The 25286-nt window shown below is 36.3% G+C and overlaps 1 protein-coding gene across 1 annotated transcript in view; it reads right to left on the reverse strand.

The window, feature by feature from the left end:
• Positions 1-25286, reverse strand: part of LOC136748666 (PC3-like endoprotease variant B) — a 272976-nt gene that overhangs the window by 52347 nt on the left and 195343 nt on the right. Inside the window, exon 13 of the mRNA XM_066702614.1 lies at positions 9303-9416. Within this exon, the coding sequence (XP_066558711.1) occupies positions 9303-9416 (114 nt within the window). The remainder of the gene's footprint in view (positions 1-9302; positions 9417-25286) is intronic.

Consider the following 25286-nt stretch of genomic DNA (forward strand, 5'->3'; position numbering starts at 1 on the left):
ATGGCCAATATTAAGCTTGTTAATGATGTAATTGGCAAAAGTTGTCATTTGATGCAGAACCTAGTGCAGTACTTACCATATACACAGGTGGCTTTAAAAAAATGGGAAATTAGACAAAATATAATTCAAACATATCAGAATTCAGAGCCATCAGCCATCAAGGACAACGTTGCAATAGTACCTTCAGAGAGGACTGTATCCCTACACCGCAGCCCTCTCGAATGCCTCGTTTTTTGTCTGCTCTTTATGTCAAATCCCTCAGAAAGCCATGTAATCTTTTTTATTAATATTATTGCGGATATTGTGCAAATATAGTGAACAGTATTATCCACATCACAGCAGTTATTATCAGGGGTGTTGGTGTTTTATCATCACTGAACGTTAGTGACATATTTCAGTGTGATGATGCCCACTTTAGTGTAGGTTTAGACTGGGAAACCGTCAGCAGTGAATCTGCCTCATTGCTGTGTGGAAATAGGTTCAAAACAAAAATGAGATTTGACATCTGTAACAATAATGATCCCGAACTTTTCTGTGTGAATATGGTTTTTGATAAGAATTCTGTCAATGGTACACATACTATATATACGGTGATCGAGGAATACAGGTGCGAAAAGACACTTCCCTCTGACATCTACAGTTCATATGTAACAGTTCCAGTGATTTATTGGGGAGCAGAGAAACACAACTGAAACTGAAATGAAACTGAGCAGTTGTAGTGGCCAAGAAGATAAGTATTTTAATAAAAGAATGAGTACTGTATCCTTCTTTGATTATTGCACAGTGACTCTTGAACATTTTAAACCCTTCTTATACATACTGTGATATAAATACCGTACACATAGAAGAAAGCAGACAGATTCCACTTATTTTAAGTCTTCTTTTATACTATCGATGGAGCACCAGCACAAGCCAGCTTTGACAGTCCCACTGCCGATCCCCAATACATGACAACCAGCAGTTCATATAGAGATTAAATGCAAGATTTTGAAAAGATTACAACATAGGTTAGACATGTCCTTTAAATAGAACAAAGCACGTTTGTAATGTGGTACACAGAAAAAACCTTTCATGTCGATCCTCTATGGGCATCCCCTGCTGTATTCTTTTATGTACTACAGTACCCTCTCTGTGTAGTCAGGAGCAGTGAGCACATCAGTGACAGTTCATGGGTAACAGGGGGACCAGCATCTTTTATAATTATGAACAACTCTCTCAAAGAGATTTGTACTTGCTTTACCGTTTTGTGTTCTCATCCAAACTTTAAACTGAGAGAACAATATGTGTGTGTTGGTGAGGGAGGGGCATGGTGGGGGGCAGATTTATGATATGAGCAGCTGCAATAAATATAAGAGTGTTATTATCTTATCCTCTCTGCACAATGCTTCCAAGACTTCAAGAAGGATTTCTGTAACATCTGGTTCAATAACTTCTCCACGACTTAGTGTAATGTATTATGCTTGTATTGAATGCTGTTTGGATCAGACCTGGCAGAGTTAAGACCTTAGCAGTCCCAGCAAAAGATAAACAGTGATAAACAAAGTACATGAATCACAAATTCATACTACAACTAGGTTTAGGGAAAGATTTATTTTAGCTTATGAATTAAATTAGCAAACTATTCGGAGGCAGATGAAAGTGTATCTATTGTATTACAGCAGTCTTGGGAGCTGCCAGTAGTTTTAGCCCTTGCAAGCTTGCTGGCTCATGTGCAATGCTACAAGTGACACAGTAAAGGATTGAAGGTTGTTTAAAGGACTTTATTTTGATGAGAGATTCTTCTAATTGAACTGGGCAAAGCCAAAGTGGCCTGTGCTACATTTAGGAAGGGATATTTTTTGTCACAATGCCAAGGTCTTTTTACATTACAGTACTGGTATAATATGATCATGTCCTTTACATAGTATGTCTTCACATTTGTATTTGTAAGTAGCAGCCAAGTGCAAATGGACAGATATTGCTTAGACATTGTTTCTTTCAATTGTCTCTTTCACAATTAAAATGATCTTGCCTATTGAAAGTGTTGAATAGATTGTGTAAATCAAAGGGAGGAAAATCCCCTTTAAATGAATCAAACTTTCAGGTGGTAACGCAAATAATTGTGAAAAAGTGAATACTTCCTATAGCCACTGCATATATATAGTTTACAATAAGCAGATTCTTAATATTTTGCAGCACACATTTTATTTTGCCTTATTAAACAAAACAGCTATAATCTATTAATGTTTCTGAAACTCTAAATCTTAAATAATGAAGGCAAATTGAAAATATAAAAATCTTGAATAACACTTTATAGTATGACATCGATATTATGTGCATTCCTTTAGGAGTGATATTTAAGGTATAAACTAATACAAATGCAATACTATTTATATTTACAATGTGCAAAGTAAAACAAGACCAAACAATGGGGCCAAAAGTTGCACTTGACTGAATTCTAGTATGGAAACCTACAAGTAGGATCTAATTGTAGTATGTACCCCATTAACGCTTCAGTGTACCAAAAACATTAATTTTACAAACAATTAATATATGAAAAATGTAGATCTCTGAAAGTCACAATCACGTACACAAGTGATGCTGGAGAGATGTGAGACATTTAACACAATGTTTAAGTAACATCAAATTTTTCTAAATGTATTTGACAAACAAACACCTAAATTAGACTCTTTCCCAGGAGAGATCTGTCCCCAAAGTACAGGGATCAGGTGCTTTTGGCAAACTAGCCCTTCCACAGCGCTCTGCCTGGAACCTGACCAACCTGCTTAGCCCTGTCTTTATCTGCTCTGGTTCCCATTCTGAAAGAAGCAGGGTCGCTTATTTCTTTTTATGATGGATCAGCACCAGTTAGCAAGCAGCAGCAAGGAGAAGCAGAGCCTTTATTGTAAACAGACTTCAGTGAAATCTGTGGATTTGTGTTTCAGAAGAACATTGGTGAATTTTCCTTTTCCAATTAAAACAAACATTAGCACATTATACATTCCTATAGATATCTATTGAATAAAAAAATACAATCTAATTTGTTTGAGTGAGTGCCACTTTTTTTCCAATGCGATTTTTCTTTAAAATTTTAGGCTATAAATGTGTCTTTTTATGTGACAGAATACCTAACCTGCATCTTGCACTAATAAGAATACTTACATGACAGTACAATGTTGATGTGTGTACTGTAGATATTAAAGTAGGACTGTATCATACATACCCTTGTCTTTTCCAGCTGGAGCTATATGTTGATTTAGAGATACACTGGTGAGTTTTTTTGTATCGAGGCCAAAACACAGTTTATCATATAGTAATCAAAAAAACCTATATAACTTTTATAATTTAACAAAGCAAGTATATGATATAAATGATGGCATACAGAATAATAAAACAATGAAGCTATCTATCTAATGAACCTCTTTCAGTTGCAGGGACAAACGTACTGTATATTGATATAATTCAGCACAAAAGATTTGGTGAAAGCCCTACAGACCAAACCCAGGTTCTGTCTCTTCTTATTTGACAGTTCCACACTGACTTTATTACTCCACAAAATATGATCAAATCCTCTGAATATACTAATATAAATGTTTTTTCAGTAGTTCTTTTTGTAATGCAGCAGAAAGACCCCAGAACAGCCTTACATCATGAAGGCCTTGCAACAGCAAATAAATTATGAATGACAAGTATTTGAACCAATAAAAGTGGCACCATATTTTATATGCAGTAAATTTAATTCCAGATTGCGTTTCACCCCAGCGGGGTGACATGTTTATTGTCACTGAAAGATGAAAGCACCGAGACCTAGCGGCAAGCGTCAGCAGTTCTGGGGGGCACACGCAAAATGAAGACTTGACAGATTGGTGGCGGAGATCCTGAAATTAAATGCCAGATCTAATTTTACCTAAAAAGAGTTGGTCGTCAGTCCTGTCTTAGACCTTTTTTGAGGATGCAGAAAAACAAACACCTCAGGTGTAAAAATATGCAAATACATGGGACATATTTATAACATAATCTGTCCATTATTCATTGTTTGTTACAGAAAAGACCCCTAATCTCCTTATTTCTGTTAATCATTCTTCAAGGAGGAATTATATTTATTTGCTGCTGGGCCCATACATGCTATAAGGGTGTCATTAAACAACATATGCAACTTTATTTAAAAGTCAGTAGATTTGTATGAAAGGTAAGTGTGACTAATGCCATTAGGGTGATGAATAATGCATGATGCATGGATGTAATTTTCAGCAAAGTAAACATAGAATGTTAAAGGTGATGAAACAGAACTGTATGGCTTTTTTTGTTTCTTTGTTTCTGTTTTTGCTTCAATTATTGTGGAATTTACGTTATCTGCGATTATTATGATACCATTTGTCCACTGACTTTCTCTAAGTCATATATTGCGGGAGAAACACCATGAAGAATGAAAAGAAAGCGAACTAAAACTAGAGAATCATACCAGAATACATGACTGTCTTATCTGATAACAGGGCAAAACATATAAATGCTTTCTGAAAAAGGCAAATAAGAGACTGTCATACGTAAATTAAAATGATTTTGATAACAGGGTCTATTTGAATATTACCAAAATTATCCTGCACATCACTGGAGCCCATCCCTCAGGGATCAGCCCATTGTGGTGTGCCATCACCTGCATCGTTTCATTCTGGGTTCAATAACCTTATGAATCCATTCATTCTGAGGTCTTCTCATTTGTACTCAGGTCCAGAAATCTTGTTGAATAGCAAAAGGAGAATGTATTGTTCCCAAAATAAGCAAACCATATCGCCGCCTTGTCCAGTAGAGACACTGTTACAGTGTATTCTCCAAGTAAGCGACAGTGAACCTGGTAGCAGCTCTTATATTCTTGGCACAGGCTTGGTACATGCAGAGCCTAAATGGCTTAATTCCACATGCTGGGTCTCAATTCTCCTCATGTTGCTAGATTGCTAAAGCTACCTAACCTTGTTGAGCGTGGCACTCTTTATAAAGATTGTGGAGGTCCAGAACCCAGTGCGCTGATCGGCAATATCAAGTGTATGGATGAATCGATTCCCTCCAGCAGGAACATATTCACCATTTCCACTGTTTAAAACGGATGGCGGAAGAGATGTTCCAAAATATCTGTTTTCCCCATTGCTCATTTCTTGTAATGGAGTATATTTTACCAGGATTTGGGGCATATACTGTATTTATATGTTAGCGCCACCTCTGAGAAAAGTATGTGGAACAGAATTTATTTCATGATATAAAAATCTGTAAACAAAATTATTTGTTCATATATATACACCGATCAGCCATAACATTAGGTCCCCCTTTTGCCGCCAAAAAAGCCCTGACCTGTGGAGGCATGGACTCCACTAGACCTCTGAAGGTGTGCTATGGTATCTGTCACCAGGACGTTAGCAGCAGATCCCTTAAGTCCTGTAAGTTGCGAGGTGGGGCCTCCATGGATCGGACTTGTTTGTCCAGCACATCCCACAGATGCTCAATTGGATTGAGATCTGGGGAATTTGGAGGCCAAGTCAACACCTTGAACTCGTGATTCATCAGACCAGGCCACCTTCTTCCATTGCTCCGTGGTCCAGTTCTGATGCTCACGTGCCCATTGTAGGTGCTTTCGGCAGTGGACAGGGGTCAGCATGGGCACCCTGACTGGTCTGCGGCTACGCAGCCCCATACGCAACAAACTGCGATGCACTGTGTGTTCTGACACCTTTCTATCAGAACCAGCATTCACTTTTTCAGCAATTTGAGCTACAGTAGCTCGTCTGTTGGATCGGACCACACGGGCCAGCCTTCACTCCCCACATGCATCAATGAACCTTGGCCGCCCATGACCCTGTCGCCGGTTCACCGCTTTTCCTTCCTTGGACCACTTTTGATAGGTACTGACCACTGCAGACCAGGAACACCCCACAAGAGCTGCAGTTTTGGAGATGCTCTGACCCAGTCGTCTAGCCAGCACAATTTGGCCCTTGTCACAGTTGCTCAGATCCTTACACTCTTCCTGCTTCTAACACATCAAATTTGAGGACAAAATGTCCACTTGCTGCCTAATATCCCACCCACTGACAGGTGCCATGATAACGAGATTATCAGTGTTATTCACTTCACCTGTCAGCGGTCATGATGTTATGGCTGATTGGTGTATATTTAAGTGAAACATCCCAGATAATGAGATGGACAATTCTAACTTTATATATGTAATCTGTGTGAAATATAATATTTCTCACATTTAATAAGTCTAATTTTGTCCTTTGGCCTTTTAAAGATCATGTTTTTGCAAGGTTTAAATATAACATTAGCACCAGCAACACAAAGTACAGATGTAGAGCAGTAGTGCACAAAAATATTTGAAAATAAACTAAATTAAACACAAAGAGAAAAGTGTTTTCATTTTAAAAATAAAAATAATCCTTTCAAATACTGTAATGTAATGATCAATCTTCAGAGCCATATAACTGAATAATTTTGAATAGGGAGAGATACATACAGTATGTATCGTAGTGAAAATAAACATAAATCAGTGAACAGGCTCCAAATAAAGTATGGTATTACTGAAAACACTTTTCATCCATTGAGGGACCCCAAAGGACCTGACAACAGGAGCCCTCCAAACTTCTACACGTTGTTAGAGAATCATAATCTCTTCATATCTAATCTCTTCATATGGTCTCTTTTATCAAACTTAAAAAAAATATATGCACAAAAGATTACCAGCTCTATGAGATACAGTTGGAATAGATTTATTTTACAACATATCTGGTAGTGTGATGGGAATCATTATAATTTGATTAAACCCTTTTTCCAAATCATGGGAATGATTATAAAAGCCCTTAGCTTAATAGCTATTAAATTCGTGAGAGACAGACATGGCATAAAATACATTTCAATACTTTCACTGATTATTAGAAAACTGCTTTGCTTTGTCTAGTTTTGTCAATGGATAATGACATTCTGAAAGGTGGGAGCTCCTGTAATTTCTTGCAGAGCAACGAAATAAAAAAAATCTCCTTAAATACCGAATACAACCCACTCTCCTAACATTTGTTCTGTGTTGAGATTAAGTTTGCTTTATGATGTTTTTGACTGTATTCAAGTATTCAAGTCTTACATTTCAGTATCAGACTCTCTGACAAACTGGCACAATGAGTACGAATGGATGATATTAAGATGTAATTAGGATTTTACACTTTCTTTGTCAAAGTAGCAGTGGTTTATATTTAATAGTTTTATATATGAAATAATTTCTATTAGGGGGATTTGTAAACAGGCAAACTACAGTGATTGGATATGCTATAGTAGGATTGGAATGGTACCATTATTGTCACACTAGATCACATTTCTTGCAGAAAATATTGCACATCTAACATAATGATTAAAAACTATAAATAGTTATAATTCATTCTACCGTTTCTAAGTTATATACAAAAGTGCCGATTGTTACTTCACGGATTTCTCAGTATAGTTTAATTATAGCAGCATTCACAATGTTACCTTATTATCATATCATATCAATGTTTATTTGTAGCTGAGCTGTATTTGCAATTCTACTGTTTTTTCAAGCAATGTCAATTCAGGAGTCCTTACTAATATAAGAAGCTATACAAGCTATTGCATACAACAAACATAATGTAAGTGAGATTTTAATAAACTGTATTTATGACACAAAGCATGTCTGTATTCATCTGGTAGTCAGGATTAATGCGATTGGCTTTGATAACTTGCTCATGGATATGAGTATATATATTTATTAAATCAGATTCCTGGATGTAAAGAATGCTACTCAGGAATACTATTTTACGTCCATTTTTATTTATGTATTATTCTCATTAAAATGGTAGGTATAAACTCAGTTATGTACAGCTTCTGCAAAAACTTTAGCAAAGATCCTGAAAGTTAACAACACTGAGTCCTCTTTCTTCAAATGCCAGCCTTTTACTTTTCTTTATACAATGTTTTTAATACAGTAACACTGCAAGGGGTGTACTTTGTATTTCTATTTAACATACAATACATTCTGTCAACAATAGGTAACTATATTGCTCAATAATGTTCAATTGTGTTCATACACCAACAATCAGTATGGTTTGGTTTCTCCTCTGGCTTTACAATCTGCAACAAGGTCATTCCTGAAGCCTTGCAATAGCTTCCATCACCTCACAGGAGTGGTTTTTGACCACTCATGCATGCAAAACCTATTCGGCTCCTCCCGGCTGTGCAGCTTTCACCTGTGAACTGCTGTCTCTAGTTCCTACCATAGGATTAAGGTCTGAGACTGTGATTTCCAATCAAGAACTTAGATTTTGTACACACTTAACTGTTTTTGTTGCTTTAGATTGTAACCCTGCTGAGGAAGCCATTTGGGATAAAGCTGGGGCTTAGTAAACAAGGGTCACAGGTTTGTGTTGCCTAACACATACTGGTATACTTTGGAATCCATCCATCTCATAGTTCTAACAAGGGCCAGACTAGAAGATTCATAAGAACCACAAAGCTAATTAAATCTTCTTCAATTATTCTTCATATGAACTTCACCTTTTCATCTACACATTTGATTCAACAACCAAAAAAACAAGTCCCTACCTGCCATGGCCAACAGATCCACATATATGAGCTGCAATTACAGTCCTTTGAGATGTAATATTGTGATAGATCCCTGATAATTTCCGTTTGGTTTGAGTTTGTCTCCTGAACCACCTTTCTCACCACATTTGCATAAAATATTCCTGCACCTTCTCCCTGATAGGGTGGTAAATGTCCCACTGATCTGGAACTTCTTTATGACTTCTTTATCATCGAACATGAGATTGTATGACAAGCCTTAGACTTTCACGCTGATGATGAACTGAAATGCCTAATTGCTGTTTATTGATATATTGATATATACAATATTGACAGTCATACTTTTAAATTTATTTGGCAGGAATACTACATTTACAACTGCATTCCCTCTGCTAAATCAACAATTAGTTACACCTTGTCAGAAAATGGCACTAAACTATGTACTGTACAGCTTAAATGGTTTCATTATTTTTGATCAATGTTTCTTGTTTTTAAATAGCAATTTCTATCATGTATATGTGTAATACATATGCATAGAACTTACTGTAGCTTCAATTCAAACTCAATTAGTGTGCCACATTTACTTTTTCCAAGATGGGGCTTATTACCACATTTCGAAATAATGTTAAGACTGTGATTTTTTAAAGGTAAAATAAATAAATAAAACAAATTTTCCAGCTATTTATTGAGAGCATTAAGTTATGGCTATTCGCTGAAGACAATGCAATGTATATATGAACGTTGGAGAGTACCTGTCATGAATGTGATAGCCGCCTCCATTGATCCACCAGCCTGGTTCCAACGGGTTGGGAATCTTCGCTGTTTTAGCAATCAGATGTTGTATGTCTCTCCAGGTTAGACTGGGACTAAATGATAGAAAAAAAGACAAAATAATCAAATATATACATATATATATATATATATATATATATATATATATATATATAGTTCAGACGTAGGATCAAAAATGAAAGATACATTTAAAACAAACAAAACCCAGCAAAAATAAAGACATTTTAATATCATACAAGACAACGATTTAGTGAATTAGTTAATATTAATTTTAATAAAAAGAAATGTGTTATGTTTAATTCATGTGTTATTAAAAATGCCCCAGTTAGTGACAGACAGACAACTTAGCGATAAACAGGTGTTAATTAAACTCAGTGCTAAAAAATGAAGCAGGGCATGCAGCAAAATGAAGAGACCTTAGCTCCAAGTCTTTATCGACCAATCAAAATATCAACTAATGTCAATTAGGTTTAAAGTCAAAACTAAAATGGGTTTCTCATTTCAATCAAGGAAGATTAACTATCTTTCAGTGAATGCTTAGCAACAGAGTATTTAATTTAGTGTGGAACGTTTTGGGTCGAACATCAATGTCACTTACGACAAGAATTTTTGGTATGACAAAACATTTCTTCTTCGAACAAGAGACTTCATCTGAGGGTGAGCTGTTCATTGTAGGCTGAACTAACAGTAAAATGTGATTTATTTAGAAACCCAGCAGGTAGTATGAGTTTCTTTATTGGTGCTGTGTGAAAATTCAATTTCTCATTGGAGTGAGTTCATAACTGTATTACATCTTTTGATTACTCAACCATTTCAAATGTTTCAAAAGCTTTAATAATGATAAACTCTTGTAAGTCCACAGAGGTATCATCAGCAGTCTATCAATCAGAAGACATTCATCCAAAACCACCGTCATACTTATTTTTCACTATATAAATTGAAAGAAATCCTTAACCCTTCCCACAGAGACTATCGTTTCATCCTTATTTCTTTTACTGAATACAAATATTAGATTAAATAATGTCTAAGACTTCATTTCCCTTTCGAAATATATATGGTACCATAGTAATGTTACCCTCAAGATCTCACATATCATACGTATTCATGTGTAATTTAGAGTTAACTTTGCATAGATGCTCATTGTGCTTACTTATATATAATTTATTAATGACTGTCCTAAATTAAATATTTGTTCATGTGTGACACTGATGTTTGGCAATCAGGCCTGGCTCTCAGTTGGTGTTCCAATTCATCCCAAAGGTGTTTGATGGTGTTGAGGTCAGGGCTCTGTGCAGGCCAGTCAAGTTCTTCTATACAGATCTCGACAAACCATTTCTGTATGGACCTGGCTTTGTGAACAGGGGCATTTTCACACTGAAACAGAAAAGGGCTTCCCCAAACTGATGCCACAAAGTTGGAAATGCAAAATCATCTAGAATGTCACTGTATGCTGTAGCGTTACAACTTCCCTTCAGTGGAACTAAGGGTCCAAGCCCGAACCATGAAAAACAGCCCCAGATCATTATTCCTCATCCACAAACTTTACAGTTGGCACAATTCATTCAGGCAGGTAACATTCTCCTGGCATTCGCCAAACCCAGATTCGTCCGTTGGACTGCCAGATGGTGAAGTGTGATTCATTACTCCAGAGATCATGTTTCCACTCCTCCAGAGTCCAATGGTGGCGAGCTTTACACCACTCCAGCTGAAACCCATTTCATGAAGCTCTCGATGAACAGTTCTTGTGCTGACGTTGCTTCCAGAGGCAGTTTGGAACTTGGTAGTGATTGTTGCAACCCGAGGACCGACAATTTTTACAAGCTACGCACTTCAGCAGTTCTGTGAGCTTTTGTGGCCTTCAACTTCGTGGCTGAGATGTTGTTGCTCCTAGACGTTTCCACTTCACAATAACAGCACTTACAGTTGACATGAGCAGCTCTAGCAGGGCAGAAATCTGATGAACTGTACGACTCTTCAGTACGGCCAATTCTACTGCCAATGTTTGTCTATGGAGATTGCATGGCTGTGTGCTTGATTTTATACGCCTGTCAGCAATAGGTGTGGCTGAAATATTCTAATCACTTTTGGCCATGTATTGTATTTTCAGAAATACAACTTGTAGAAAAAATACACTTCTGAGTACAGTAAGGACCAACAGGGTGCATGGGAATGTCTAACAGCTAACCTTATTCTTGACTGACCACTTAAATACAGACTGAATTATGCAAAGTTAATGTCTATAAGGTTATTCTGAGACCATCAAAGCATTATGTAGTAATTACATAAGTCCATGTGCAATACTGATAACAAACAAAGAGCCCTGTAAATTCTTTACACCCGCAGTTTAGTCTGTACCAGCTATCAAAATGAGAATCTGGATAATCCGAAGTATTGTTTTACACGTGTGTTTAAAATATGGTTTAGGCAGACATGAGATACCAAGTATAATGTAGACCCCTTCTGGCTAGACGGGCCTACAGCATGTGTGCCTGTATCTAGGAACAGTGAATACAAACACACTAACAGGGATATTGCACTTTAGCAGAAACACAGAGTGTGTGCTCTGCAAAGCAGTTCAGGAGACTGAATCCCCAGCCCAGTAAGTGAAGATATGAATCTTCACACTGGCACATGGTGCTCATCTTATATACACCAGTCTAATTTTGCCTTTTTGCTAACCCAAGACAAAGCAAATTCCAACAGAGTTAGCTGTGAAGATCTTTCTCTAAACAAGATAGATAGATAAAAACTGGATAAAAACACCATCTACTAACAATCAAACAAAAATAGGATTCTGATATATTAATATGAATTATTTTGCTGAATACTACTACTACTACTACTACTACTACTACTACTACTAATAATAATAATAATAATAATAATAATAATAATCATAATAATAATCATAATAAATAATAATACATTTCTGGCACTAATAATAGTTCAGTTTTGGATGCACTTTAAGAATCAACATATACCATTTAACTTTGACAATTGGAGGTCAGCCACTGGAAAGATGCTGGGCCTACAGTCAGTGAACTGTAAGGCAGGATAAGAATACATATTTGATTTATCTTTCCTATAATCCTTGATCCAAACGCTACGTAGGGAAAGTGACTGTTCTAGCACTTTTCCTGGTTTGAAATGCAAATCAAAATCTCCAGAATAAACAACAACTACTGACATTCACTAAAGGTAAGAAAATACAAACACACAGAAAAAGAGAGAAAAGAGAAATAGAGGGAAACATTGACCCTGTGAATGAGCAGATCATATTTACAAATGGTCTTGGAGTGTTAGGCAAGATATAAAACAGAAAACACATTGCTTTCTATAATATATATAATGAAATACAGTATTAATGCAATATAGGTATAGTGCAGGGAAAAACAGCAAAATAGACAATTATTTTAAGTTCTCATTTCAAAGGAATTGTGTGAGGAAAGGCTTTGTACTTTTGAACTAATGTTCATAATATATTACATCGCTATATTAAATATATGCATAAATCTAATTCTGTTAGTGCATACATTTCTGCAAGTCCCATTAGTGTGCTTTCCCCTCCAGTGAAATCAGAGAGAACCACAGCCCCTTCTGGTTTGCATAAAGCAAACAAAATTAAATTTGCTTTGCTAAATCAAAGCTTGTATGGGATTCTGGAGCTCTCTCAGGGACAAATTACTTCAAACAACCCCTTTGTATCATAACAGAATAAAAAAATTCAGGCCAATCAACTTGTCTCAAAACCCTTAACACAGGAATTAATTATTAAACCCAACCCGTGTTTTCATCTCCTCTGTGCTACAGATCAATTTATTATAAGGGCATTTACTTTAAAAACAGATTTTCTAGATTTCTAAAGTAATCCTCTTAAGGATTCCGACTCCAGTTTAGGCCAGTATACAAGCTATCTGATCTATGTTAATACTAATATGAACAGCTTTAACCCAAGTGCAAAAAATCAAGAGAAAAGGGTACATTCTTAAATTACCAAGTATTTAATCCTTTTTGGACAAAGCACATTTTAAAACACTGACTATTACTTTAGTTGCAATAAGCCACAATATTCAAGATAAACAACAAACATATTATGATTCCTAAAATAAGAAATTCCAATCCCACATCCACATACAAGTTGCGTCATTCTAGGGCTTATGTCATGAGTTCTTTTATTAGTGTACAATTACAGCACAAGTTATACAATCTGTATGCCTAAGGGCTGAGATCAAAATGAAGAACTATATATATATATATATATATATATATATGTATATATACATTTTTATCTGTATTTGTTTATTTCACACACACACACACACACACACACACACACACACACACACACACACACACACACACACACACACACACATCACTCAGACAACTGATCAGGAACAGGATCCAGTTGAGTAAATTAGCAACATGCTTTGGAATCCAACCATGAGAGCAGCTGCATAAATTAGATTCCTTCATGAACGGAAGAATTCTGGAGATTTTAGCTTTTTCCCCCTCATGATAAAATGAGGCCATGGCTTTTCATTTACATGGTGCATTGTGAAGATGAAAGCAGCAACAGCCTTGCTGTGCTTTTAGTTATTAGGTCAAAGGGAGCAGTGAAAACCATAGCAATGGGGGTTCACATAAATTTACATGCTACTGTATATCTGTCTATCTATCCTTTGTACATTCACACACATGCAGTCAGAATGATAGGGTTACCTAGAAATGTTACTGAAATAAAACAAAGAATGGAAGATTCAAAACAAATGATTGAACTGTGTGAACATTTCTGAAGAGAAAGCACATTCCAGGATATATTTTACTGAAGGTTTAATTACAGGCTTTTCTCATCAAAGTGTGCACTCTTCAGCAATCATAATTTCCCATTGTCACACACTTAAGCAGCTGATTAACACATATTTTTATTTATTCCATATAAATAATCTCCCAGCACATATTTATCTTTTTGCTCTCTGAAGTCCAGTTCCATTTCAATATTATACCTTCAATGTTTACATTTCTGTTTCTGTACCAGTAGAATAACCTCACATTTGAATGTTTTACCATAGATTCCATAAAACATGTGTACAATCTCTCACATAATTTTCTTATCTCATATAGGTGATGAGAAGTTCAATGCATTCAATAAAATCCTTTCCCGTTGTTTTCTTGTCTTTATAGTTACCCACCCATTATAGGGGATTTAAATGGATTCCTTGTATGAACAGTTCTTAATCTGCACCTGGAGTGAGAAATAGATCACCCTTGGACTTTCAGAAAAATATTCTGGTTTCCATTTGAAATATTTATTTCTGACTTATCAATTTATGTTTGTATAACTAACAGTCTGTACTTTTTAATTAAACATGCATGAACAAAAAAAATACTACACAGTTTATTATTCCAATTTCCCTGACAGAACACTATTTCCTGTGAAGGGTAGCTATGAATGCATAATCATTATATTCTATCAACTTCACAGTACTACACAATAATTCACTGTACAATACCATAAGGGAACACAGTTTCATGGGCAAAACTAAGGTGAAATCCCAATGAAAAGCACCCAATGTTACATTTACTTTTGAAATTGATGACAAAAAATGTGTATATTTTCACTTTCTCTCTTGGATTTCAGTATTTTTTTATAAGGACCCCACACATTCTGATTGCATGTCCATGTGGTATAGAAATGAATAACAACAAAGGAGACATTTATATTAAAACATCACTAAACATAAACCACCTCTGCTGACAGTTACACGTTCTGAATTCTCCAAATCAGTTTTTTTTTTAAAGTTTATTAAAAGACTGTACAGATTTACTCTCTGGGAAAACTAAAACATATATACATCGGTCTTGATTTGTGAAGGTAGGCTTGTGTTTTTGTCCAGTTTGAATTGTCTGCTTCTGTAAGTGTCCCTAGGCCTGCTAAATTCCTGCATGGAAATGTGCAGGTCTAATGGAGGTATTTGACTGTGTTCGTAATGAACTTGAACCGAGAGCCCAATCAATGTGGAACCCCAGTGCAATGGAATGGAAAGTCTATAGGCCTTAAGTGTGGTGTAGAGAATAATTTATTATAAGAAGTAGTCCTGGGGGAGGGGGAGTGAGTACACAAGGACATGGAGAGGTCTGATCCACCTCACGAGACAAAGGCAAAAGATGCAGTGAGAGAGGGGCTGGCAAAGGTCTAATATCTAAAAGAAAAATTAATGAGAATAGCCCTCCTAAGCACAAGATGAAATGAGGAGTTTATCTAACATGCAACATGAACCAAAAAGTACTATTAAAATATATTACTGACAGTTGCCATAATAATTGCAATTGGTCACAATCAGGTAGAAGCAAGCCTGCTTTCAACGCACATTCTAACACAACCACAGATATATTGCTTTGCTATTTTTATTTTTTCCCACCGTGGAAAGTTAAATTTGTAACAAAGTGGCATTAAGGTTGTATACCATCCCTGAGGCTAAACAAGTGTGAATACATGGTGTAATAAAAGCTTGTGACATTGTAATCTTTGCATATGTTTACTGTGTATAATCCTGAAGAGAAGATACATTCAACCTATTCTGCAGCTGCTTGGAGATGTACGTTGAGCATGTTTTTAACTGTACTATATATAGAGTAAATACAATATTTCACATGCTGCAAATACTAAGAGTTTATGTTAATAATTATATGATTCATATAGACATCAAGGAAGGAATGTAACATAAAATGAAATAATACAACCAAAAGATTTAAAAAACAGAAAGTACATTATTTAAATAATGATCTAAATAGGATGAAGGTGAAACTGTCATAATTATTTTCACACACACATAGGCTAAGTACACAGAAAGAAAGACAGTTAAATCAACAAGCAGACACATCAGTAGAAAGATCCATCCTTTAATTTTATTTCTGGGCTAATAGGAATATAACCAAAAACATGAAGTAGCAGACCAATAGGAAAACACCTCAAAAAATTATTATTATTATTATTATTATTATTATTATTATTATTATTATTTTATGTGGCCCATGTTTAATTCACAGGTTTTAATTTATTGTCATTTTGTATTACTTTTGCCACAAACTAATACTTACTATAGCAGGGTCTGGACTATTACATGCATTCACGTGGACAGTGAGTATTTTTGGTTTCAGTACACTTAAATTAATAGAAAGAAAGTGTTTATTCACATTTCTATAGAAATACAATTTCTTACAAAAAAGAAATCCAAGCAAGCAGTCAGATATGAAAAAATAAGATAACAGTATATATATTTTTAAAGAATAATATGGTGTTGAGAATATTAATACCACAGACCTCAGTACATTTTTGTCTTGAGCTAAACTGTATGTACTAATCTTTTTAAGTCCAACATATCAGCTGTGACAAATGAGATGGCTCTCCATTTCATTCTCACTTACTTTAAACCCCAGAGGTATGATAGCATCTTTTGCTTCCTATACTCTCAATGTTATCAGCTCTTTAGATCTCAGCCTACTGGATTTAACACACTTTCTGCCTTTAATATGTTCTGTATTGTCCATGCTTTGATAAAACAATTATTTTAAAATGACAAAATGCAGAATAACAAAAAGATAAGAAGGTGGGAATGAATGTGCATTTATGTGCGAGTAGCTATTTATGTCTGTGTCCCAAGTTGAAAGTTACAGACCCTTGGCTTTACCAATAATGGTAGAGGCTAAAGCGATCATATCCCAGCTCCAAACACTGCCTGAGACACGCCTCTGAGTGCTCAATCCACACAGCACAAACGAGTGGTAATCCCACTAGGCTAAATTGCTGTCCCTGGATGTGGGTGATTAGTCGATCTAAAACACTCTTGAGAGCTCAGGTCTCAGGGTAACAGGCTCATATACTTGATGAGCCCTGTAAAACCACCAGTGCTCCTTATCAGATGGCACAGAATTAGGCAATGTGAGTTTACGGCAATAGTTTATAACAAACAGAAACAGGGCAGTAGTTTGGATCAGCGGTCAGGGCCTTGGACTTGTAACCGGAGGGTGAAAATCCCTTGTGATACACTGTTGTAGTACCCTTCAGTATGCTACTCTACATAGATTGCTCCAATAAAAAATAATATCTATACAAATATTTATATTCTAAAGTCATTTTGAATGATAATAATCAAAAAAGGAAGGCTAGATTCTTATCTGTGTGACGAGTGTATTTCCTCTTCATTATTTCTGTTTTAAAAATATAGAGGAATAACATATGTGTGAAATCTATATCTGCACTAAATAGTTATTTGAAGAGATAAGAAATGTTCATTTTACATGTTTCATTGACTCAGATGCTATCTCTAATTGAATTTGGCAAAATTGCTATTCAACATGGGCACATTAGCCCAAATGTATTACTTTCCTCCTGGATTACAAAACAAATATTTGTGTAATAGGCAAGCCTTTTGTTGTACAATGATGGCTTGAAGGAAATTTTAAACAGACTGCTTTAATTACATACCTTTTATTACAAATGTAAACATAAAGTAGTTCTTGTTTTAGGATGCTTTCTACCCAGGGTCCTACTAATTGTTAATTATTAGAGACTAACTCGCTGAACCGAGTCGCCTGCCTGGTGTCTCAAATGCAGTCATTTACTATACAAATCAGCCTGGTGATAGAGTGTCTTTAAATTAAGTTACAACCATGTAGTTATTGGACAGGGAGTAATTGATAAAACCATTAGTAACACTTGTATAGATAACAGTGAGAAAAATCATGCTACCATAATTATACCAAATGGATATGCTCCTTAAATTGTAGCAAGTAAAGAAATAAAAAAAACAAAAATCTTGCATTATCTTTCAATCAGATTTGTCATTCCTGGTAGATTAGTTGGAACTAAATGCTAAATGAAGAAAAAATATGACGATTCAGCTTCTTATTGTCTCCCACGAACGGCAGTTTCTTTTTAGCGACAGCTTTTAGTGTAATTATACTGTATCTATTTGAAATGTGACACATCAAGTACAAATTGCTAAATGTCAGGAGAGGATCTTCTGGTTCTCAGTCTGTTTAATTGTCTTAATATTTACAGTTTAGGATTACATTTTATTCTTTAAAAAAAGAAAAAAAATGAAGACAATGCTTAGATAATTCTTTACAACTGTAATTATGATGGAACAATTTCACCCTTCTAACAAATCATTATTAGTGATAAGCCATCCAGGGGCCACATTAAAAGAGGAGAGACAGTTCCCCACAGTGCATTCAATCCCTCTATTTCAATCAGCTGTACTTTCCTTTAAGGCTACCTACTTTTCTGGGCTTCATCAAAAAGACTGGGAAAGGACAAGTCTGATTGAACAGTTTAGACCATACTATGAAATACTGCACCTCTATTTACAATTGCCTATACAGATTTGGAAGAAAAAATATTTACAGGATTGTATTGCTTTCTTTACAGGCTGTATTCCCAATCTCCGTGTTTCAAACTCTTCATTCTATTACACTTCAGCCCATAGTGATTATCAGCATCTATAAACATTCCTATTTCCTGCCAATACCATCAATACAAAAAGTAAATGACATACGCACACACTCATAAAGGCTAATCCACTCATTTGCATTCCGATTTTTTTTTTTTTAAAGCAATCAGGTAGTGCAAATTAACACATTGTACTGTATGTCCTACAGTAAAGTGAAAACATTGTCACCAAGAAAAATATTGACTATGCTCTATTGAATTTGTCATTTAAAACAGCTGTAGTCTACATGAAAGGTCTTATGTTTTTGAAATACAGTTACAGACAAAGGATTGTAATCATTGATTTAATCTGAAAGGCCCCTAGTTTCATTTTATCAATATTTGTAGGACTGTATCAATAGAACAGGAAAGCACTGAATAATCCTTGGGAAACAACATTATAGGATTTAACACCTAGGATGAGATAATACATTTTTAAGTAAAAAATAGAAGTGCTACCATATTGTTTCCCTACCATTGTCACAACATGAGATTAAAACGGCATCTTCTGTTTTTCTGAAACACTCCTAAATACAATACTTTTGCACATGGCCTTAGTCCAGGAATAGTTGCTGATTATACATCCCTCTTTAAATAGCGGTGTTGTCAAATGGCAAAATGCCTGTTTTTCAAAAATTCTGATTTCTTTACTTCTGATAGAGTGAAATGGAACAAATGCTAACTTTGGAAATCTGAAATAAACACAAAAACCAACTTTAGAGTATCAATAAATAAAACATGGTGCTTTACATGTTTTACAGAGCATGGTAGTCTTTACAGAACAAAGATGAAGTCTATATTTTACAATATCACTTATTTTTGGAAACGCCATTATCAGTCTTATTCCACTTGTGTTTTATTTAGTCTTATTTTGCGAAATGGCTGCACTACAGTCACTGGTTTGAATCGGGGCTGTGTTACATATCTGAAAAATACTCTAAGGTCTACAAACATAACTCAGGACAGCAACATTCAATTCTTGGCCACAATGCAATACATATGTAGGTTCATTCTTTATTATTCAATATACTTGTACCTAAAAAGAGTAAGGGCCCAGATCTCTTGAAAATTTCTATCTGAAATTTAGGATAATAAACTCACTGTTTAAAACATAAACATGTAGTAAGTGGCTAAGCATTTGAACCTGTTATGGTCTTTTTCACAAGGTTATTACATTTTGCAACCTCAATAATACTGCAATTCCAGACATAATTCTATTACTATAAGCTGGAGACCAGAGAAAAAGCAGCAGCTTTAGCAGAAGTGGATAATGTTTGAGGCCTTGACGTCTTGTGGTTAGAGCTGATGAGTGGCAGCCGTGAGATCCGAGGTTTGAATCCCAGCTCAGCCGCTGACGTACTGTGTGACCTTGGGCAAGTCATTTTATCTCCTTGTGCCGCAGGCCTACTCAACTGTAAAATTGGGTAGAAGCGGGATCTCACTGGAAATGCAATGCTAAATCTCTGATGGACAATTCTGAGCAAATCATTCTGTTAGATAAGTAGAATCCTCATTGAACAAATAAAGTCCCTTTTAGTTAATAAATACAACTTAAGGTAAATCGGCTTCCTGCAGCCTTCTGATGACATCTCATTGTGGAGGACTAAAGGCCAGCTCAAGTGACTTTAAGAGGAAGAATGCATATTTACTTATAAATAATAACCTGGAGTATAAGCATTCTGGGAAATTAGAAAGCGTTCAAGTAATAAGGAATCAGAACAAATTGCTTCTGACAGCAGAGGCCACCTCAACCATTTTCCCTAGAAAAAACACTGAAAGGATAAGAACGATATATTTTTAGCTCTATGAACTCAGTTATGAAACTAAGTATACAATTAAAGGTCTCATTTAAAAAATAATACACTATCAATATTGTATGTGTCAAAAGCATATGTTGAATTAGCCAATGTTTAGACTGTGAGAATGCTCTCTGGGCTTTGCTAAGATGAAAGAGGCACTTCCGGTAGCAGGTTCATCCACATCTCAGGAGGCATATTCAACCACTCCTCCACACAGAACCTCTTCAGCTCCTCCAGGCTCTACAGCATGTGATAGTGAATTGCCTCTTTCTCATCATATCACACATTTTCTGTTGGACTGAGGTCTGGAGGTTGTGACGGCCAATCAAAAATCATTTATTTTGTGCTTCCTGAACCATTTGGCCACAGATTTGGATGTGTGCTTAAGATCCCGTTCACACTTATTAGGCCGGCCCTGGGCTGCCTCAAATTTAGTCTGGCTTTTTTTAGACACCCCGTTCACATTTGTGATTTTAGGAGGCTTAAGTGCGTTCACATATGCGGGCGAAAAGGCGGCCTAAACAAAATGCATGCTGGGAATAAACAAATCTGCTCAAACAAACCAGTGACGCAGGACATTAGGGCTGCTTACAGGTGTGTGCCATGTGTTTAAAATCACAACTTATTAATATCAATTGGCTATTGTTTGGCTCTATATTTTATTTGAAAGTAATCTTAACCCTTTGCAGCTTAAACTTTCTAAAATAATTAAAAATGTGCTGGTTCAATGGGGAATCTAATTAATATATTTCCCTTTTCAAATGTCTATCTTATTTTCTGCAAGTCTAAAAGTGCTGTTATACAATTCACCCAAAAGCGAAGCACCTTTATTAGGACATCTGCATTTAATCACAAGAAATCGTGTGCATTAGTATGCAATCGTACGCATCGAAAGCAGCCTCTGTGATGCGTCTATAGTTTTATCCTCAGACAGCAGCGCTGGACACTCCCTGCGGTTTCTGTTTTAACTTTATCTTCATCCACATTGTAAACAGCGGTTTCATTTCTGCATCGTCCCAGTTGTTTCCTCCAGTGCCGGCATTTGTGATTGTACTGCTCAGCTCAATATAATCGCATTTCGGATTGGATAGTGAACAGCTGGTCTTGTTTTAAAATGCATTGATTTGAATGGAAACCTGCTTTGGTTAAATTTATATCGTTTTAATGAAAATTCTGATAATTAATAAAGTTATGGTCCCATTCACAATTTCACAATGCAATGTCCACGTGTAAAATGCATGCTGTTAAATTCCAGACTTCAATCATACTTAGTACAAGAACAAACAATAGCAAGTTTACCAGCTACAGTGAGGGAAAAAAGTATTTGATCCCCTGCTGATTTTGTACGTTTGCCCACTGACAAAGAAATGATCAGTCTATAATTTTAATGGTAGGTGTATTTTAACAGTGAGAGACAGAATAACAACAAAAAAATCCAGAAAAAACGCATTTCAAAAAAGTTATAAATTGATTTGCATGTTAGTGAGGGAAATAAGTATTGGATCCCCTATCAATCAGCAAGATTTCTGGCTCCCAGGTGTCTTTTATACAGGTAACGAGCTGAGATTAGGAGCACTCTCTTAAAGGGAGTGCTCCTAATCTCAGCTCGTTACCTGTATAAAAGACACCTGTCCACAGAAGCAATCAATCAATCAGATTCCAAACTCTCCACCATGGCCAAGACCAAAGAGCTGTCCAAGGATGTCAGGGACAAGATTGTAGACCTACACAAGGCTGGAATGGGCTACAAGACCATCGCCAAGCAGCTTGGTGAGAAGGTGACAACAGTTGGTGCGATTATTCGCAAATGGAAGAAACACAAAGTAACTGTCAGTCTCCCTCGGTCTGGGGCTCCATGCAAGATCTCACCTCGTGGAGTTTCAATGATCATGAGAACGGTGAGGAATCAGCCTAGAACTACACGGGAGGATTTTGTTAATGATCTCAAGGCAGCTGGGACCATAGTCACCAAGAAAACAATTGGTAACAGACTACGCCGTGAAGGACTGAAATCCTGCAGCGCCCGCAAGGTCCCCCTGCTCAAGAAAGCACATGTACAGGCCCGTCTGAAGTTTGCCAATGAAGATCTGATTGATTCAGAGGAGAACTGGGTGAAAGTGTTGAGACCAAAATCGAGCTCTTTGGCATCAACTCAACTCGCCGTGTTTGGAGGAGGAGGAATGACCCCAAGAACATCATCCCCACCGTCAAACATGGAGGTGGAAACATTATGCTTTGGGGGTGTTTTTCTGCTAAGGGGACAGGACAACTGCACCGCATCAAAGGGATGATGGACGGGGCCATGTACCGTCAAATCTTGGGTGAGAACCTCCTTCCCTCAGCCAGGGCATTGAAAATGGGTCGTGGATGGGTATTCCAGCATGACAATGACCCAAAACACACAGCCAAGGCAACAAAGGAGTGGCTCAAGAAGAAGCACATTAAGGTCCTGGAGTGGCCTAGCCAGTCTCCAGACCTTAATCCCATAGAAAATCTGTGGAGGGAGCTGAAGGTTCGAGTTGCCAAACGTCAGCCTCGAAACCTTAATGACTTGGAGAGGATCTGCAAAGAGGAGTGGGACAAAATCCCTCCTGAGATGTGTGCAAACCTGGTGGCCAACTACAAGAAACGTCTGACCTCTGTGATTGCCAACAAGGGTTTTGCCACCAAGAACTAAGTCGAAGGGGTCAAATACTTATTTCCCTCATTAACATGCAAATCAATTATAACTTTTTTGAAATGCGTTTTTCTGGATTTTGTTGTTGTTATTCTGTCTCTCACTGTTAAAATACACCTACCATTAAAATTATAGACTGATCATTTCTTTGTCAGTGGGCAAACGTACAAAATCAGCAGGGGATCAAATACTTTTTTCCCTCACTGTACACAGCTTTTTTTTTTTATCGACTGAGGAGCTTGAACTGCTTACATCATTATAACTCATTACTTAGCCTAGATTTTTTTTTTATATATATATAAAGATGTGAGCTAGCGAAATGTATCAGTACATTTAAGGCTATAGATCGATTTGACATTCAAACAATACAGAGACCATACTGTGTCCTGCAGCGCTGTAGCTGTTTCAGTGTCTGTGTTTATTCTGTGTTTATTCTGTTTATTCCGCGTCTCTCTGACTCAGATATGCAGTCTCTGGGGGTGGGGCTTGAGTTGCGTCACACGCTGACGCTTTCCACCCGGCCCAGGGCCCGGCACGTTCATATTCACATTTAGGCTGGCATTAGGCCGGGTCGAAAGATTTAGGACGGGTCAAAAAGCGGGACTAGCCAGCCTAAATCTCAAGTGTGAACGGGGTCTAAGATTGTTATTGTGCTGGAAAGACCATTTGCGACAAAGCTTGAGCTTCTTGAGAGAATATGTTGCAGGTTATATATTTTAATTTAATGAGAGATTAGAGATTAAAAACAAACATTTCACATTTAATATTTTTGGATATCTTTGCAAAATTCTGAATTTCTAGAAATTGACACACAGAAAGCAATACGATAACACCATTGAACACCATTGATGTAGTTGTCATAATTCCTGCAAGCTTTAATGTATTTCTATTAGTTATATAGAGAAAACTCCTTCGTTCTTTTGTATGTGAAGAGTTTTAAATTTGGGGTATGTCAGTTTCAATGCATAACACACACATTAAACATTTCAAAGTATGTAGCTTAATTCATTTTAAAGGGTCTCAAGACGCTTCCAAAACATCACAGTAATACATTAACCACACACCAAAAAAGTTACAATTCATTTGCTGAAAGGAAACATTTAAAAAGCAGCACTGTATAGCAAGTGGCATATTTTACATTTGCAAGTGTATCTGCTTGTCAGCCTGTAGCTTAGACCATTTGAAAAAAATGCAAGATGATATGTCTATAACATTATGTTTACAGAAGGCTTATTCTCCACTATCAACCAATATATAGCCAAGATGAGCCTATTGCAGCTCACAGGGACCCTGCTGTGAAACACATTGGGCTGTAGAAATCCTGGGGCGCTGGGGACAGCACTCACACTGATACAATGTGCTGTGATGTTAATGATTCAGAAAGTTTGATTGGTCGAGTTGGATTTAGTTCTTGTGTGCTTTTTCTTACGGAAATGTAGATTTTTCATTTAAAACACTTACAATTACCTCACGTGACATCCTTAAAAAAAAAAAAAAGGAATATTTCCCAACTATTAAGGATGCAATCTGTGTCTGATCTACTTCTCATGTCACAACAATAATATGTATCTACGCTTTTATTTTTTCTCCTCAAGAAGTAGATTATACAGTAATGCACTTGGATCCTGTGCATGGAGAGAAAAATAGTGAGAGAGAGTTTCTGGGGAACGGGGTAATGCAGTTTTCTGCTCTATAAATGTGATGTAACGCGAACAGAGTTCAGTCAGAGAGAGAGGAAATGTTCTCTGTGATTTCTCAGGGCTGACAAATTAAAACAAATATTAACCATCCAAAGCAGAAATCCAGAACATGACATAGTGAACACAAGCTTCATAAACTTATAAAATATAAATATATATATAATATAAATATAAATATAAAATAATATGGAAATAGACTTTTCAGTTTTTTCTTTTGTTCATAATATTTGTATTATCCTCTTGACCTTTAACATAAATATTATATATAACAAATA

The sequence above is a fragment of the Amia ocellicauda genome, chromosome 1, assembly GCF_036373705.1.
Source record: "Amia ocellicauda isolate fAmiCal2 chromosome 1, fAmiCal2.hap1, whole genome shotgun sequence".
NCBI lineage: Eukaryota > Metazoa > Chordata > Actinopteri > Amiiformes > Amiidae > Amia > Amia ocellicauda.